Source organism: Myotis lucifugus, unplaced genomic scaffold, assembly GCF_000147115.1.
Source record: "Myotis lucifugus unplaced genomic scaffold, Myoluc2.0 scaffold_726, whole genome shotgun sequence".
In the NCBI taxonomy this organism is placed as follows: Eukaryota; Metazoa; Chordata; class Mammalia; order Chiroptera; family Vespertilionidae; genus Myotis; species Myotis lucifugus.
Genome location: NW_005871774.1, coordinates 22254 through 35701, shown reverse-complemented (window position 1 = coordinate 35701; position 13448 = coordinate 22254). Strand labels below are relative to the sequence as shown.

At 62.9% G+C, this 13448-nt stretch overlaps 1 protein-coding gene and 2 non-coding genes across 3 annotated transcripts in view; all 3 read left to right on the top strand.

The window, feature by feature from the left end:
- Positions 1 to 13448, top strand: part of PRRC2B (proline rich coiled-coil 2B) — a 51937-nt gene that overhangs the window by 31180 nt on the left and 7309 nt on the right. The window contains 16 exon segments of the mRNA XM_023746729.1: positions 441 to 1545; positions 1547 to 1662; positions 1664 to 2521; positions 3491 to 3669; positions 4249 to 4401; positions 4890 to 5066; positions 6579 to 6661; positions 7137 to 7325; positions 7455 to 7652; positions 8050 to 8136; positions 8772 to 8876; positions 9010 to 9194; positions 9855 to 9960; positions 10738 to 10865; positions 11287 to 11527; positions 12897 to 13073. Of these exon segments, the coding sequence (XP_023602497.1) occupies positions 441 to 1545; positions 1547 to 1662; positions 1664 to 2521; positions 3491 to 3669; positions 4249 to 4401; positions 4890 to 5066; positions 6579 to 6661; positions 7137 to 7325; positions 7455 to 7652; positions 8050 to 8136; positions 8772 to 8876; positions 9010 to 9194; positions 9855 to 9960; positions 10738 to 10865; positions 11287 to 11527; positions 12897 to 13073 (4087 nt within the window).
- LOC111823863 lies at positions 9656 to 9741 on the top strand. Its single transcript, XR_002826969.1, has one exon. It is a non-coding gene; the product is annotated as a small nucleolar RNA SNORD62 (small nucleolar RNA).
- Positions 11994 to 12079, top strand: LOC111823864. The gene has a single exon (XR_002826970.1). It is a non-coding gene; the product is annotated as a small nucleolar RNA SNORD62 (small nucleolar RNA).

Sequence of the window (13448 nt, the reverse complement as noted above, 5' to 3'; positions counted from 1 at the left end):
CGGTTCAAGGCGAGGCTCTGAATGGGGCAGGGCGGGGAGGGGACTCGGCTCAGCGGGCCGGCTGAGCTGTGGGGACTCCTTCCTGTGAAAGCAAAGCAAGCTGGCCCCGCCGGCAGTGCCGGCCTCTGCGCGGACCCCAGGCTCCAGCTGATCGAAGCAGAGGATCCCGCCACTCTCCGTCTCCGGGGTGGCACGCCGCGTCCACCCTCAGCCACCGCCTTCTTCACTCTGGACTCCAGGGCCACCCACCAGTCCGTGGCCCAGCCACTGAGACCTGTTTAAAGATAGAGGAAATGTTGGTGCTTATGTTTTTCCTTTTTTTTCTTTTTTCGTTTTTGTTTTTTACATTTTTTTCTTTTGAAAACTAAGCTCTGTGTTCAGCATGGAAAGCAGGAACCAGGCTCCAATCACATTGACTGGTTTTTCTGGTTCCTTTTCAGGAATGAAAGCGCTTACTCTGCCTCACCCGGAAGGTCAGGGGGCGTAGGTGCCCCGCGCGCTCCCCTTGAGGAGAGAGTGGAGGAGTACTTGAGTGCTTTTGACAAGAAGGCCCAAGCAGACTTTGACAGCTGTGTCTCTTCCCAAAGAAGAGGCCAGGAGCTTTTGTTTCCACCCCAAGACAGTGTGCAGGACGCAGGTGCTCCTCGGGGCCACACCCCAAACCTCAGGTGTTCCCCACTGGAGCCCGACTTTGCCCCGGCTGAGAACAAGCCAGACTATAGCAATTGGGATGTTAGCCCCCAGCCCAAGGCCGCTGACACAGCCAACGGTGTGGACAAGGAGGCGCCCCGGGAGGAGCCGCCCTTCAATGCCTCCTCCTGGGAGAAGGAAGGGAGCCCCCACAAACAGCCGTCCCTGGAGCCCGAGTGGACCGCCGAGCCCCGGGGCCCCGGCAGCCAGCAGCAGGAGCAGACCAGCAGGACCCGGCGGTCGGGGCCCATCAAGAAGCCGGTGCTGAAGGCGCTCAAGGTGGAAGACAAGGAGAAGGAGCTGGAGAAGAGCAGGCCGGAGCCGGGGGAGGAGAGCGCCCGCCAGCCCCCGGAGGAGGTGCCGCGTCACCAGGACCAGGACGAGGACGAGGACCAGGAGAACGACCCCACGCTGGCCAACGCCGCCCCCTCCGCCTCGGAGGCCCCGGGCGCGGCCCGAGATGGCGTGGGCCGCTCTGCCAGCAAGTCTGAGGAGGACGACCAGCCCGACAGGGCCTGGGAGCCCAGGCCGGCCCGGGAGCCCAGCGACCCGCCCCTGACCAAGAGGAGCAACTGGATCTTCATCGATGAGGAGCAAGCCTTTGGGGGCCGAGGGCAGGCCCGGAGCCGCGGCCGCGGGTTCCGAGAATTCACTTTCCGTGGCCGGCCTGCGGGCGGCGGCCCCGGCATCGGGGGCGGGGGGGTCCTCGGGGTGCGGGGCATCTACACCAACAGCCAGAGGAGCGGCCGCGGCCGGGGCCTGCGCGAGTTCGGGCCGCCCGAGGACTTCCCCCGCGCCAAGCCCCGGTGCCGCATCGCCAGCGAGACCCACAGCGAGGGCTCCGAGTACGAGGAAGCTGCCCAAGCGGCGGCGGCAGAGAGTCTCGGACAGCGGCCACGAAGGCTCGCTCCTGGACAGGGAGGAGGCCGCCTCCAGGAAAGGCGACTTCAGGGACTCGTGGCGGTCCCACAAGATGTACCCCCGACGATCACAGCGGTCTGGAGGCCAAGAGCAGAGGCCCGCGGGCCTTCGGGCGCGCCCTCCCTCCCCGGCTGAGCCACTGCGGCTACGGGCGGAGAACCTTCGTGTCCAGGGAGGCCGCCCACTGGCAGAGCCGCAGTGCCGGCGCCTGCTGGCAGGACCACGGTTCCCCCGACACCGGCCCCCGGCGGCCCCCCGACAGAGACTGCGTCCCAGAGGCCTCCTGGCACCCCGAGGCCCTTGGCGCCAGGGGCTGCGAGGACGGCCGCCTGGAGGACAAGAGGCCCTTCTTCCCGGACGACCACGGGGCCGATGCTGAGAGCGCGGAGAACCGGCCCTTCCGGAGGAGGCGCCCCCCGCGCCAGGACAAGCCCCCGCGCTTCCGGCGCCTCCGGCAGGAGCGCGAGTCCCTGGGGGTGTGGGGGCCGGAGGAGGAGCCCCACCTGCTGGCGGGTCAGTGGCCAGCCAGGTCCCAGCTCTGCCCCGGGGACAGGAGCGGCGCCGTGGGCCGCAGGTCCCCCGAGCTCTCCTACCAGAACTCCTCTGACCACGCCAACGAGGAGTGGGAGACCGCCTCCGAGAGCAGCGACTTCAGCGAGCGGCGCGAGCGGCGGGACGGCTCCGGGCCCGAGCCCGGCCCCCACGTGGACGGCAGCCTGCCCGGGGCCAGCCTGGGGGAGAAGAAGGAGCTGGCCAAGCGGAGCTTCTCCAGCCAGAGACCCCTGGTGGACCGGCAGAGCCGGAAGCTGGAGCTGGGAGGGTTTGGGGAGAAGGCTGTTAGGCCAGGCGGTGGTGACACCTCTCCCCATTATGAGAGCCAGCAGAGTGGGACGCCTTTGAAAGCCAAAAGGTAAACAAAACAAAATCGGGTCCTTTTGTTGCTTGTTCTGTGATCGAGCCGGTGTTGCGAGCAGCACTCCATGCATGCGTGTCCCGCCGTGTGTCGGGCCGCCCCGCACCCGAGGGGCTGCCGCAGCCCTTGTGTGTGAGCGTCTCCCTCGCTCGCCCCTGCACCGTGTGTCTGCTTCCTGTGGCGTTTTGTTGTTGTGGCTTGAAAACTAAAACCAAAACCAGAGTCCCCGTTGTGGCTTGAAAACTAAAACCAAAACCAGAGTCCCCGCCCCCGTGGTCCTCTTATGTGGCACCTGTCCCAGGAGTTCAGCCTCCTTGTGCTTGCCCCGAGGCGGCTCTGGCACCTTTGGGCACTGCGCTGTGTGTGATAAGACAGGCAGTAGCGCAGGGAATGGGTGTGATAAGACAGGCAGTAGCACAGGGAATGGGCAGCCTGAGGCCTGTGAGTGGCTGGCCCGGGATTGGAGGCTGTGATATGGATGCCCCAGCTCAGTGCCCGCGGGCTGCCCGGGCTCAGGAGAAGGACCTGAGCATGCGGAGATGCTCCCACCTGCCCCTGCTCAGATTTGGGGCAGAGCCTGGGGTGACTTCCCCGAAAGGGAGCCACAGGGCGTGCGGATTCTTGGGTGTCGGTGAGTCTAGCTTCCCAGGACTCAGATGCCGAGGCCTGGCTTTGCCTCTGACTTCTGCCCCAAGGCCTGGTGGTGGCCGAGGCCGGGGCGTCTGCTGGTCAGTGTTGTGACAGGAGGACGCCCTGCAGCTCTGTCCTTTGTGGAGTCCTGCTGAGCTTGGCTCACAGTGGGAAGGCAGAGTACTGAGCCCTGGCAGGGGCGGTGCGGCTGGAGGGGGCCTCCCCGTGGCCTGCCCGGGAGTGGCTTCCATGGTGCGTGCTGTGTGCTTAGGTGGTTTCCCGTTGCTTCCCCAGCCGTGGTCGCTTCTGAGCTAACGAGGTCCCCTTCCCTTCCAGGACCCCGGACGAGGCCTTGCCAGGAGGTCACAGTGGTCACTACACCCTGGAGCGGGCTGCCCATGCCACCTCTGACGTCCCCGAAGCCGCCTGTGAGAAGGCAGAGGAGGCCACCCTGGCTGCTCAGAGGGTGGGCGAGCCGGGAGAGGCCATGAAGCAGTTTGACCTGAACTACGGAAGTGAGTCTGTTGCCTCGCATCTTCGGGGGAGGGAGGGAGCCGAGCCAGGTGAAATGGGGCCTCGCCCTGCAGGCTGCCCTCTCACTGTGTCTGACCCTCTGGGGGAGGCCCTGGGCCTTGTTCCGGGGCACGGAGATGGGCAGAACAGATGCGACCCCTGCACTTGTGTTTCTCACAGTTTGCCAAACCCCTTAACTGCCCTACAGTGCCCCCCGTCCCCCCCTCCCTTGTAAAGATGGGAACCCGAGGCCCAGAGAGGTTGAGTGGTTCGTCCAGGGTCACATGGCTAATTAGGAGCAGAGCTGGGACTGGTGTCTCTATTTCCAAAGACTTTTCTGGGCTGGAGTGTCACTTAGGGCTCTTGGGTTTGCGTGGACGGTTTGTTAGAGCACGTGAGAGGTGTGGAATCCCAGCTCATTCTGTGGACACAATGAACTCCACGGCTCCTGGGAGGTACCAGCCAGGCACTGCCGGCCTTTGGAGCTGAGCTGTCCCAAGATGTCAGGTGCCTGTGGGGATGGGTTCTTCTTGGCCTCCGATGAGTGGAACACCATCCCTTCGCGTGAACTCTTGGTTCAGATTCCATCCTCGAGAATTGTGGGCCCAGCCCCGGGGAGGAGACGGAGGTGGGCTCCATGGTGGGTGAAGGCTTCATCGAAATCCTGACCAAGAAGCAGCGCCGCCTGCTGGAGGAGGAGAGGAGGAAGAAGGAGCAAGCTGCGCAGGTGAGGAGCGCGAGGGAGGAGGAGCAGGGTGGCGGGTGGTGGGTGGCGGGTGGCGCCAGCCGGTGCGGGGAACCACAGCCAGGAGGCTCCGAGTTCTGAATGGAGCCCAGGATGGGAGGGAGGAAGGAGGAGGGAGGAGTGTCCCTCAAACACCGCCCGCAGCGCCCACAGTGGATGACCCCTTCCCTGTTCTCAAAGAGGGACTGTCCGGTGACAGCAGCTGGAGCCCAGCAGGCGCGGTGCAGACGGCCTCAGCCCCTCGTCTCCTCCCCCTGCGCCCGTGGGACCCTGTGCTCACACGGCGCCCGTGGGGCAGTGCACACTGTCCTGTTGTCTGATTCATCGCAGTCACTGGCTGTGAGCCCTTGCCAGGTGTGGCATTAACACTCCCTCATGGTTGAGGTCTTGAGAGACGAGCGTCCCAGCATTGCTGGGGCGAGTTCTCTTGGTTCTGATGCCCCAGAGACGTTTGCTGGGAGAATGTCACGTTCCCAGCCTTCCCCAGAGGTGGGAGAGCCCATCTGTCTGGGCTCTGGCCAGCAGAATGTGCATGAAAATGTACACCCCTTCCTCGGTTTGCGAAAAAGCAGAACAACTTGGGCCTGGAGCAAGGCGATGTGCCCGTGCCGGGCAGCAGCCTGGGCACTGAGATCTGGGAGAGCAGTGGCCAGGGTAAGAGCAGGGGTGCCTGGGCCTAGATGCTTAGCCCCTGGCTGTTCTCTTTTTAGGGAACATCTGCTTTCAGGACTGGGAATGTGGGTGGGGCGTAACCTGCTCCGGAGTCCTCTGAGCCAGTGTTAGCCCCACCTTAGCCCATGGGTGGCTGTCGCCCCTGAGCAGGTGTAGACTTGCCCTGCCTTGCAGTTGCTGGAAGAGCAAAGCGTTCCCTGAGTCTGGAGACCTGGAGACAGGTTGGCCCCGCCCCCCCCTCACCAGGGCACTCGAGCTGGCCTGGCTCCCTTTGCCCACGACACTCACCCTTTCCTGTTATGGGTAAAGGAGCGAGGAGTACCTGCCAGGAGGGCACCAGGGCCGGGGCTTTGTGATCTGTGCACTGGCCTTTCCCAGCCCGGAAGGAAGGCTCTGTCAGCCCCGAGGCACTCTCTGACTCAGGTGGACTTCGCTCTTTAGAAAATTTGTTCCCCTGAACTTTTAAAAAATCTATATTCAACGCTCTTTTTCTAGTAACTTTAAAAACATAATACCATCTTAATCAGTGGTTCTCAACCTTGGCTGCACATTAGAATCACCTGGGAATCTTTTTAAAATCCTGATTTCTGGGCCTCATCCTCCGGAAATTCTGTTTCTTTGTTATGGGGTGGGGCCACAACATCAGTAACAAAGAAACAGAATTTCCGGAGGATGAGGCCCAGAAATCAGGATTTTAAAAAGATTCCCAGGTGATTCTAATGTGCAGCCAAGGTTGAGAACCACTGATCTTAATGGAACCAGTTCCTCTTGAATGCCCACTTTGGACAGGATGGCCTCTACCATCCTGCAGGGAACATAGAACAAGGCACGTAGCCCTCCCCGGGGAGCATGGAGAAGTCACCCACAGCCAGTTGTGTGACACAGCGCAGCCCAGGCTTCAGGGTGAGCCTGAAGAGGTCCTGGGCTCCGGCCTGGACTCGCAGTTGTGCCGCGTGGCCTGTCCCCATTGCAGAACGAGGCTGGGAAGGACTCGGCTCTGATGGCAAGAGCCATGGCCTCTCAGGGAAATACTGACGTCAGACGGTGGGTGGTGTGTGACGGGTGTGTCAGAGCGAGCAAGTCCGAGACACCTGTCCCCGGAGCCCGGGAGCGGGCTTCTGTCGTCAGACCACGGTCTGGGCGATCTGAAGGTCACACTGAAGTCGTGTGGACAGGCACGGGGCCATGGCTGCTGTTGGCGTCTCGGTGGCGGCGGCGTGGGCCTTGCGGGACTGGCAGCAGCTCCCGCTGGTAGAAACAAATAGTTGGCTTGAGTGAGGGAAGCCTCAGCACAGCAGAGATGAAGTCTGCCTGCGGCTGCTGGGCAGGGGCGTGACGCTCAGACCAGCTCCCCAGTATCAGCTGCTCACTGGCGTGTGGGCGGGGACCACGAGGGCCGTGAGGACCTGGGTTTGTGTACGCCACGCCTGTGCTCGCCTTGGCAGCCTCCTGCTCCTTTCTGATGCCCTGATTCTCTGCTTCCTCCTCCGGCAGCCCTGCCCGTTCAGGCCTCAACCAGCGATTCCTGGACTAAAGCCGCCACGGCCTTCAACAGCTCCGAGCCCGGCTCCGCCGAGGTGAGTGCGCTGTGTGCTCACAGGCGGGGGTGCTCGCCGCCCATGTGGCTGCCTGGCCTGGGCTTCGTCCGTCCTACGGCCCACGCCCTCCCTCAGCCACAGTAGTTGAGCCTGGACCAGAGGCCATTTCCTCAGGCCCCGGCTTGTGGCTGGACTACAGCCTCGGTTTCTGACCTATGTGAGATGCCTGTGTGAGAGGGAGGAAGGGGGTTACCCCACCCCCTGTAGGGGAGCAGTCGGGGCTCTCCTTCAAACCGGGAGCGGTGGTCACTCCGTTTGGTTTGGGTCACAAGAGGGATGCGTGTGACCGTCTCAGACGAGGGCCCACTGGGGGTCTGGAGGTTCGGGCAGGGCTGCCTTTGGCCACATCCCTTCAGCTGTGGGGTCAGGTCCCAACGCGGGACAAGACTGCGCACAGGCAGGCAGCGCGGGGAGCCTGGGGGTCAGGGCTCTAACCCGTTGGTGCCTTGCACAGCAGGGCTTTAAGAGCAGCCAGGGAGACAGTGGTGTGGACTTGAGCGCCGAGTCTCGAGAGTCGTCTGCGACCTCGTCGCAGCGCAGCTCGCCCTATGGCACTCTGAAACCAGAGGAGATGAGCGGGTCCAACCTGGAGCCCAAGGCTGACGGCCATAAGGAGCCGGCTCAGAAGCAACCCGAGCAAAAGGTAACCTGGAGTCCCTCTTGCAGGGGCCGGGCCTGGGCAGAAGGGCTCATTGTCTCGTCTTCTGCCCCGATTCCCGCGCGCGTAGAAGGTCATCTAGTCTGTGTTCAGCTGCTCTGCTTTCCCGTCAAGGATTCAGAACAAGGCTCAGCGCAGAGCAAGGAGCACAGACCAGGACCCATCGGCAACGAGCGCTCCCTGAAGAACAGAAAGGGCTCCGAGGCGGCCGAGCGCCTGCCGGGCGCCGCTGTCCCGCCGGTCAACGGGGTGGAGATTCACGTGGACTCCGTGCTCCCGGTGCCGCCCATCGAATTTGGAGTCAGTCCAAAAGTGAGGCTTTGGCTTATTTCCTTTCTCCTTTATTTTTTTTGTACTTGGAGGGAAGGAGGGGCTTGGACAGGTTGTCTCCTAGAAGGAGCAGAGGGGTGAGCTGGCGGCACCGGGGAGCGTGCGGGTGAGCGTGGACGGAGGTGCTAGTGAGCTGCCCCCTAGATGCCCTGCTGACGCCAGCCGGTTCTCAGGCTGCGCGGGCGGCAGTCTTTATGGTCTCTGTCGGGTGGGGCAGTGGGCACGGCAGGAGCGAGGATGAGGGGCGGCACCCTTCCCTCCTGTGCCGCTGGGGAACATGCGGCCATGTTGCTTGCGTGGTGGGTTTTTAGAGGCGCTGAGACCGTGTCTCTGCCGCAAGGTGAGCCAGGATCTCCAGGGCTCTGTCCCCTTTTCCCAGGACTCCGACTTCAGCTTGCCGCCGGGGTCTGCCCCCGGCCCCACGGGGAATCCAGTGGTCAAGCTCCAGGACGCCCTGGCTAGTAACGTGAGTGTGCTTCCTCGCCAGCCCTGGCCCCGCACTGCTCGGCCCTGGGGTCAGGCAGACCTGGGTTTGAGTCATGACATAATTTCTAGCTGCTTACTGTCTTCCACTAGTTGTTTGAATGTTCTACACCCAGTTTTGTAACCTTAAAATGGGGCAGTGTGTTTCCCAAGGTCTGGTTTGGGTAGCATGCTTCGATTCTCTGTTCTTCCAAGTTCCGTGGTCATGTTTGAGATGCTGGGCGAACCACGCTTCCGGACTGAGCTCCCGGGGCCCGCAGCATGCTGAGGGCCCCGCCCAGCGCAGCAGGAGCGGCCAGCAGGCATCGCTGAGGCTCTGTCACAGGCACCTGTTCCTCAGCCTCCTGGAGGTCTCCACGCCTGCGTGCCGGCAGCCAGTCGTTACGTTGCTGGCACATGCCCATCCCTGCTAGAGGGCTCTGGGGAATGGGGGGCTCTCCTGGGCCTCTGTCAAGGGAAGCCATGAAGGCAGCTCTTTGGAGAAGATAAACTGGTCTCAGCTGCTGGCAGCTTCATCTTGTGGCCTTAGGTGCACACGACCAACTCTGAAGGGCATTTTGACACATCGTCGTCTCGCTTCCTCTGCCTGGTTGTCCCATGGCTTCTTGTCTCCTCCAGGCCGGGCTGACACAGAGTATTCCCATCCTGCGGCGAGATCATCACATCCAGAGGGCCATCGGCCTCTCCCAGATGTCCTTCCCCACGGCCGACCTCACTCTGAAGGTAACACCAGTCCTGATCTCAGCAAGGCCCATGCGGGGCCCTGGCTTGTGAGGAGGCGGGAGCGGGCAGCCCCACCCACTGCCACTGCCTCTCCCTAGTAGTGTTCATCCCTCTCCTCCCCTTGCTTCCAAAGATGGAGTCTGCGCGGAAGGCTTGGGAAAACTCGCCCAGCTTGCCGGAGCAGAGCTCTCCGGGAGGCCCTGGCTCGGGCATCCAGCCCCCGTCCTCTGTGGGAGCCTCCAGTGGGGCCAACTACAGCTCCTTCGGCGGCGTCTCCATGCCGCCCATGCCCGTGGCGGCCCGAGCCTCCTCGTGCGCTTCGACAGAAGCGTGGGGCTGGCAGCCCTGAACCCACCGACCGTGACTTAGGGAGTCTGTGCAAGTGGGAGTCGGGCTGCCTCTAGGCTGGGCGATCCCAGCTTCTCACGGCTGCAGACGGCTCGCACTTGCTTCTGCTTCCCTGATCGCACTTGCTTCTGCTGGGAGGGAGGAGCGAGCCGAGATGGGCTTTGAGTTGGATCGGGGTTAATGGGGGCGGGGTCACTCTGCCAGTGAGCAGCTCAGCCCTGAGCCTCGGTCTGTGCTCTGTAAAACCAGCCCGGGCGAGGATGGCGCTCCATGGGGTAGCCACGCCGACCAGAGGCCATACCTGAAAGTGCTTGCCTATCAGCTGAATCCTCAGTCAGTAACGGACATGTTGTCCTTCCCGCCAGCGTCCTGGTCGTGGTGTCGGTGCCCAAAGGGGGAGGGTGGGGATTTTGAGGTGCTGGCTGCCGAGGTCTCAATGATGGAATCCCAATAGATCCTTCTGACCCTCCACTGTGGACTCAATAGCAGGGAGATGAAGAGGAACGTGGCTGAGAGACCGAGGCAGCTGCACGCAGTGGGCACGAGGGGCGTGGGAGGGTGGGCACAGCGTGTCCCCTAAGGGTCCTCGGCAACAGTGAGACCTGATCCTGTTCTGCCTCCGTGGGTTCTGTCTCCAGGCAGCCACCTGCCACCTCTCTACCTGGATGGGCACGTGTTTGCCAGTCAGCCCCGGCTGGTTCCTCAGACCATCCCGCAGCAGCAGAGCTACCAGCAGGTGATGGCGCAGGCCGGGCGGCGGGGGGCGGGGCGGTGTCAGAAGTCCTGTGTTTCTTCTTTCTCTGAATCCCTCTCGCGTAATGCCCAGCACCTGCGTGTCCTGGCAGCCAGTCAGTGTGGGGCAGGAGTAAACGAGGCGAGGAGTGGAGCTCAGTGCTCCAGACTCTGCTTAGTTTTCCTTCGAGTTCTCCTCTGGGTCCTGGCCGGGACTAGCTGAAACGGAATTCTCTTTGGTGATCAGGTATCCTTCTGATGAAGAGAAGCAAGGCCTAGACTCCCAGGCATGGATGCATTAGAAAGAGGTAGTTTTAGAACAAGCAGGCGTTCGTTTTTATGTGGCACCGGCATCGTTTCCATGCTGCAGGGGATGCTTTCTGGACGTCGGACCTGGCGCGGGGCCAGACCTTGCCTGCGCCGACCAGCACCAGGCTCCCCTCGGAGGCGCTGCTCAGAGCAGATTCGGGACAGAGGGCAGAGGACTTGGCCTGTCCTGACCCCTTTAAAACGTGTTCTTAAATATTACCTTGTGCAGTTGTGCAAGGTGTTGGTCTTCACGGAACTGGGTCCTACTGCATGTGTTCTGTGTGTGGTTGTCCACGCACCCTCGCGTGAGCGCCACCTCAGTGCGTGGAGCTAGGCAGTGTCTGACGCGTAGAGCAAAAGCGCAGGAAGGAGGTGCTGGGACCGGCACGTGGGGCGGGGTTCCAGCCGCGTGCGGAGGGGAAGGGAAGAGCAGCTCGGAGGGCCCCGCAGTGACCTGCTGGCTTCCCCACAGGCTGCCGCTGCCCAGCAGATCCCCATCTCCCTCCACACGTCTCTGCAGGCGTCAGCCCAGCTGGGGCTGAGGGGCGGGCTCCCCGTCTCCCAGTCACAGGAGATCTTCAGCTCCTTGCAGCCCTTCAGGTGAGACGGGGACGAGGGCTGGCGGCTCACAGGCGGAGCTCGGGCCTTTGCAGCCTGCGCACTGGTTCCCTTTGTTCTCCTTGGGGTGAGGGTGTGTGGTCACTTACAGTTCGTTCTTCACTGTGTGCAGGAGGGGCTGTGGGCCTGCTGCCCTGCCCTCCGCCACGCCCACGCCCGCTGCCTCCAGCTGCCCTTGCTGTGTCTCACGTCCAGTGCTTTTGGGTTTCCTGCGTCTTGTATGTTTGTCCATTCGTTTAATCCAGTGATGCCCCAACTGTGATCCCTGGACCAGCAACATGGGCACCATCCAGGGGGCTGTTCTGAACGTCGAGGGGTAGGGCCAGCAGAGTGTTTGCGCAAGCCCTCTGGGTTCTCACGCGGGCACTCCCACACCTGCCCTGGTATCGTCTGGCTTTTGCAGGTCGCAGGTGTACATGCACCCCAGCCTGTCCCCGCCCAGCACCATGATCCTCTCTGGAGGCACCGCCCTGAAGCCTCCGTACTCGGCGTTTCCCGGCATGCAGCCCTTGGAGCTCGTGAAGCCCCCGTCCGGCTCCCCCTACCAGCCCATGAGCGGAAGCCAAGCCCTGGTCTACGAGGGCCAGCTCAGCCAGGCGGCCGGGCTGGGCGCCTCCCAGATGCTGGACTCCCAGCTCCCCCAGGTCAGGCGTCAGTCCCCCCCAACTGCTTTTCCCTCGCCTGCCTCTCGGTGTGCTGACTTGCTGCTGTAGCTGGAACCAGGTCACAGGCTCAGCCCCTTCTGAGGGATCCCATCACCTCTGTGTCGTGTGTCGTGTCGTCCGTCCCCCCCCCCCCCCCCCCGCTGTGGGGCATGAAGCATAAAGTGCTAAACTTACTGTTCACCGCATACTCAAAAAACATTGTTCAGACATCGGGTCCAAAACGTGATTTTCTCCCTGGTCCTTGAGGTGGTCCAGTCCGCATCACCCCCTCTGGGCCTTCAGCAGGTCTGTCGGCTCTGCATTTGGAAAGTATTCAGAGTCCAGCCGGTCCTCGTCCCTGCACCCCTCCCTGCCCAGGCTCCTGCATGAACCCCCGCCCCCTCCCTTTAAAACAGGTGTTGTACGCAGATGGGGCCTGGGTCTTAGAGGCTCTGGCTGCCACGTGTCTCGGTGATGCAATCCCAATAGATCCTTCTGACCCTCCACTGTGGACTCACCAGCAGGGAGATGAAGAGGAAAGTGACTGAGAGACAAAAAGTGGCCCCCCTGCCCCCTCCCCTCACCCACCTGGTCTGGACATTCGAAGTGGTCGCTTAGGCCTTGCAGTTGCCTTTCTCTTGTCACAACGTGCTTGTGCTTCAGAAGCTTCTAGGAAGCTCGAGTTTGGTTCCAAGAACCCTGACCCCGAGCCTCGTCCTCTGACCTTAGGGGCAGGCAGTGGCGGGCAGCCCGGTGCTGCACGGAGGGGGCGAGGGAGCCTCCAGCCTTGTTCTCACCTGGGATCTGATCCACATGGACGTCCCCTCCCGAGCCTCTCTGGCCCTCCCTAGCTTTTCACCCACCTCACCACCCGCACATGCACACGCACCCGCACACGCACACGCACACGCACACGCACATGCACGCACTCGCACCCGGGGTGCTGCCTGCTCTCTGCACTCCGGCACCAGCGCTGTGTCCAGGATGGCACCGCCCTGCCCTCGTGGCTCTGGGTCTGACAGTGTCCTGGTGCTTTCCCCGCACAGGGTGCATTCAGCGAGCCTTCGCTGGGTGGGAGCGGGGAGGGCTGGAGCACACACGCCCTTTCCACCTGGGAGAGGAGCCCCACCCCCGGGTGGCACTGGCCAGCTGCTGCGGCCTCGTCCCGTGCCTGCTTCACCACCCACTGTGCCGGCGGAAGTCCAGGGTGCCCTGCGGCTCTCAGGGAAAGCGAGTCTCTCCCGCTGCAGGAAGGCCTCGCTGTGACTTGAGTCTGATGTGTGCTTGCTCTTGGGCGGGAGTGTGAACAGTGGTTTGTGACTTTCTCCCCCACCACCACCCCTTTCCTGACTGTCCCTGTTGTCAGCAGCTGACGATGCCACTGCCCGGCTCCCAGCTGCCTCTGCCGCGGTACGGCTCCGGACAGCAGCCCCTGCTCCTGCCCCAGTCCATCCAGCTGCCACAGGGGCAGAGCCTCTCGGTGGGGGCCCCTCGCAGAATTCTTCCGCCCGGGTCCCAGCCTTCGGTCCTTAACACCAGCAGAGAGGTGAGCGCGACTCCGTCCTGCTGGGGTCCTGGAAGGGTCTTCCCAGCCCTCATGTTAGCCAGACACCACTGCTGTGGCAGGAAAGGCCAGGGTCTGGGGCACAGCCTCTTGCCTTCCCGTGGCCAGTGCCCTGGTCAGTGTGCCAGCTGGCCGTGTGGACGAGCTCAGGTGTGCGTGGCCCACGCCGGGAGGAGGTGTGTCGGTCCATGCCTGGTCCCTGTGTGGGCGCGGAGCACCCGAGGGGCCAGTTTGGGTGCAGGTCCTGGAGGCCCAGGTAGAGGCCTGGGGCTGGAGCCCAGGGCCCAAGCCCCACGGTTCTGTGGAGGACTCCTCCTCAGGCAGACGGCAGCAGCACCCGTGGTGGTGCTCAGCCCT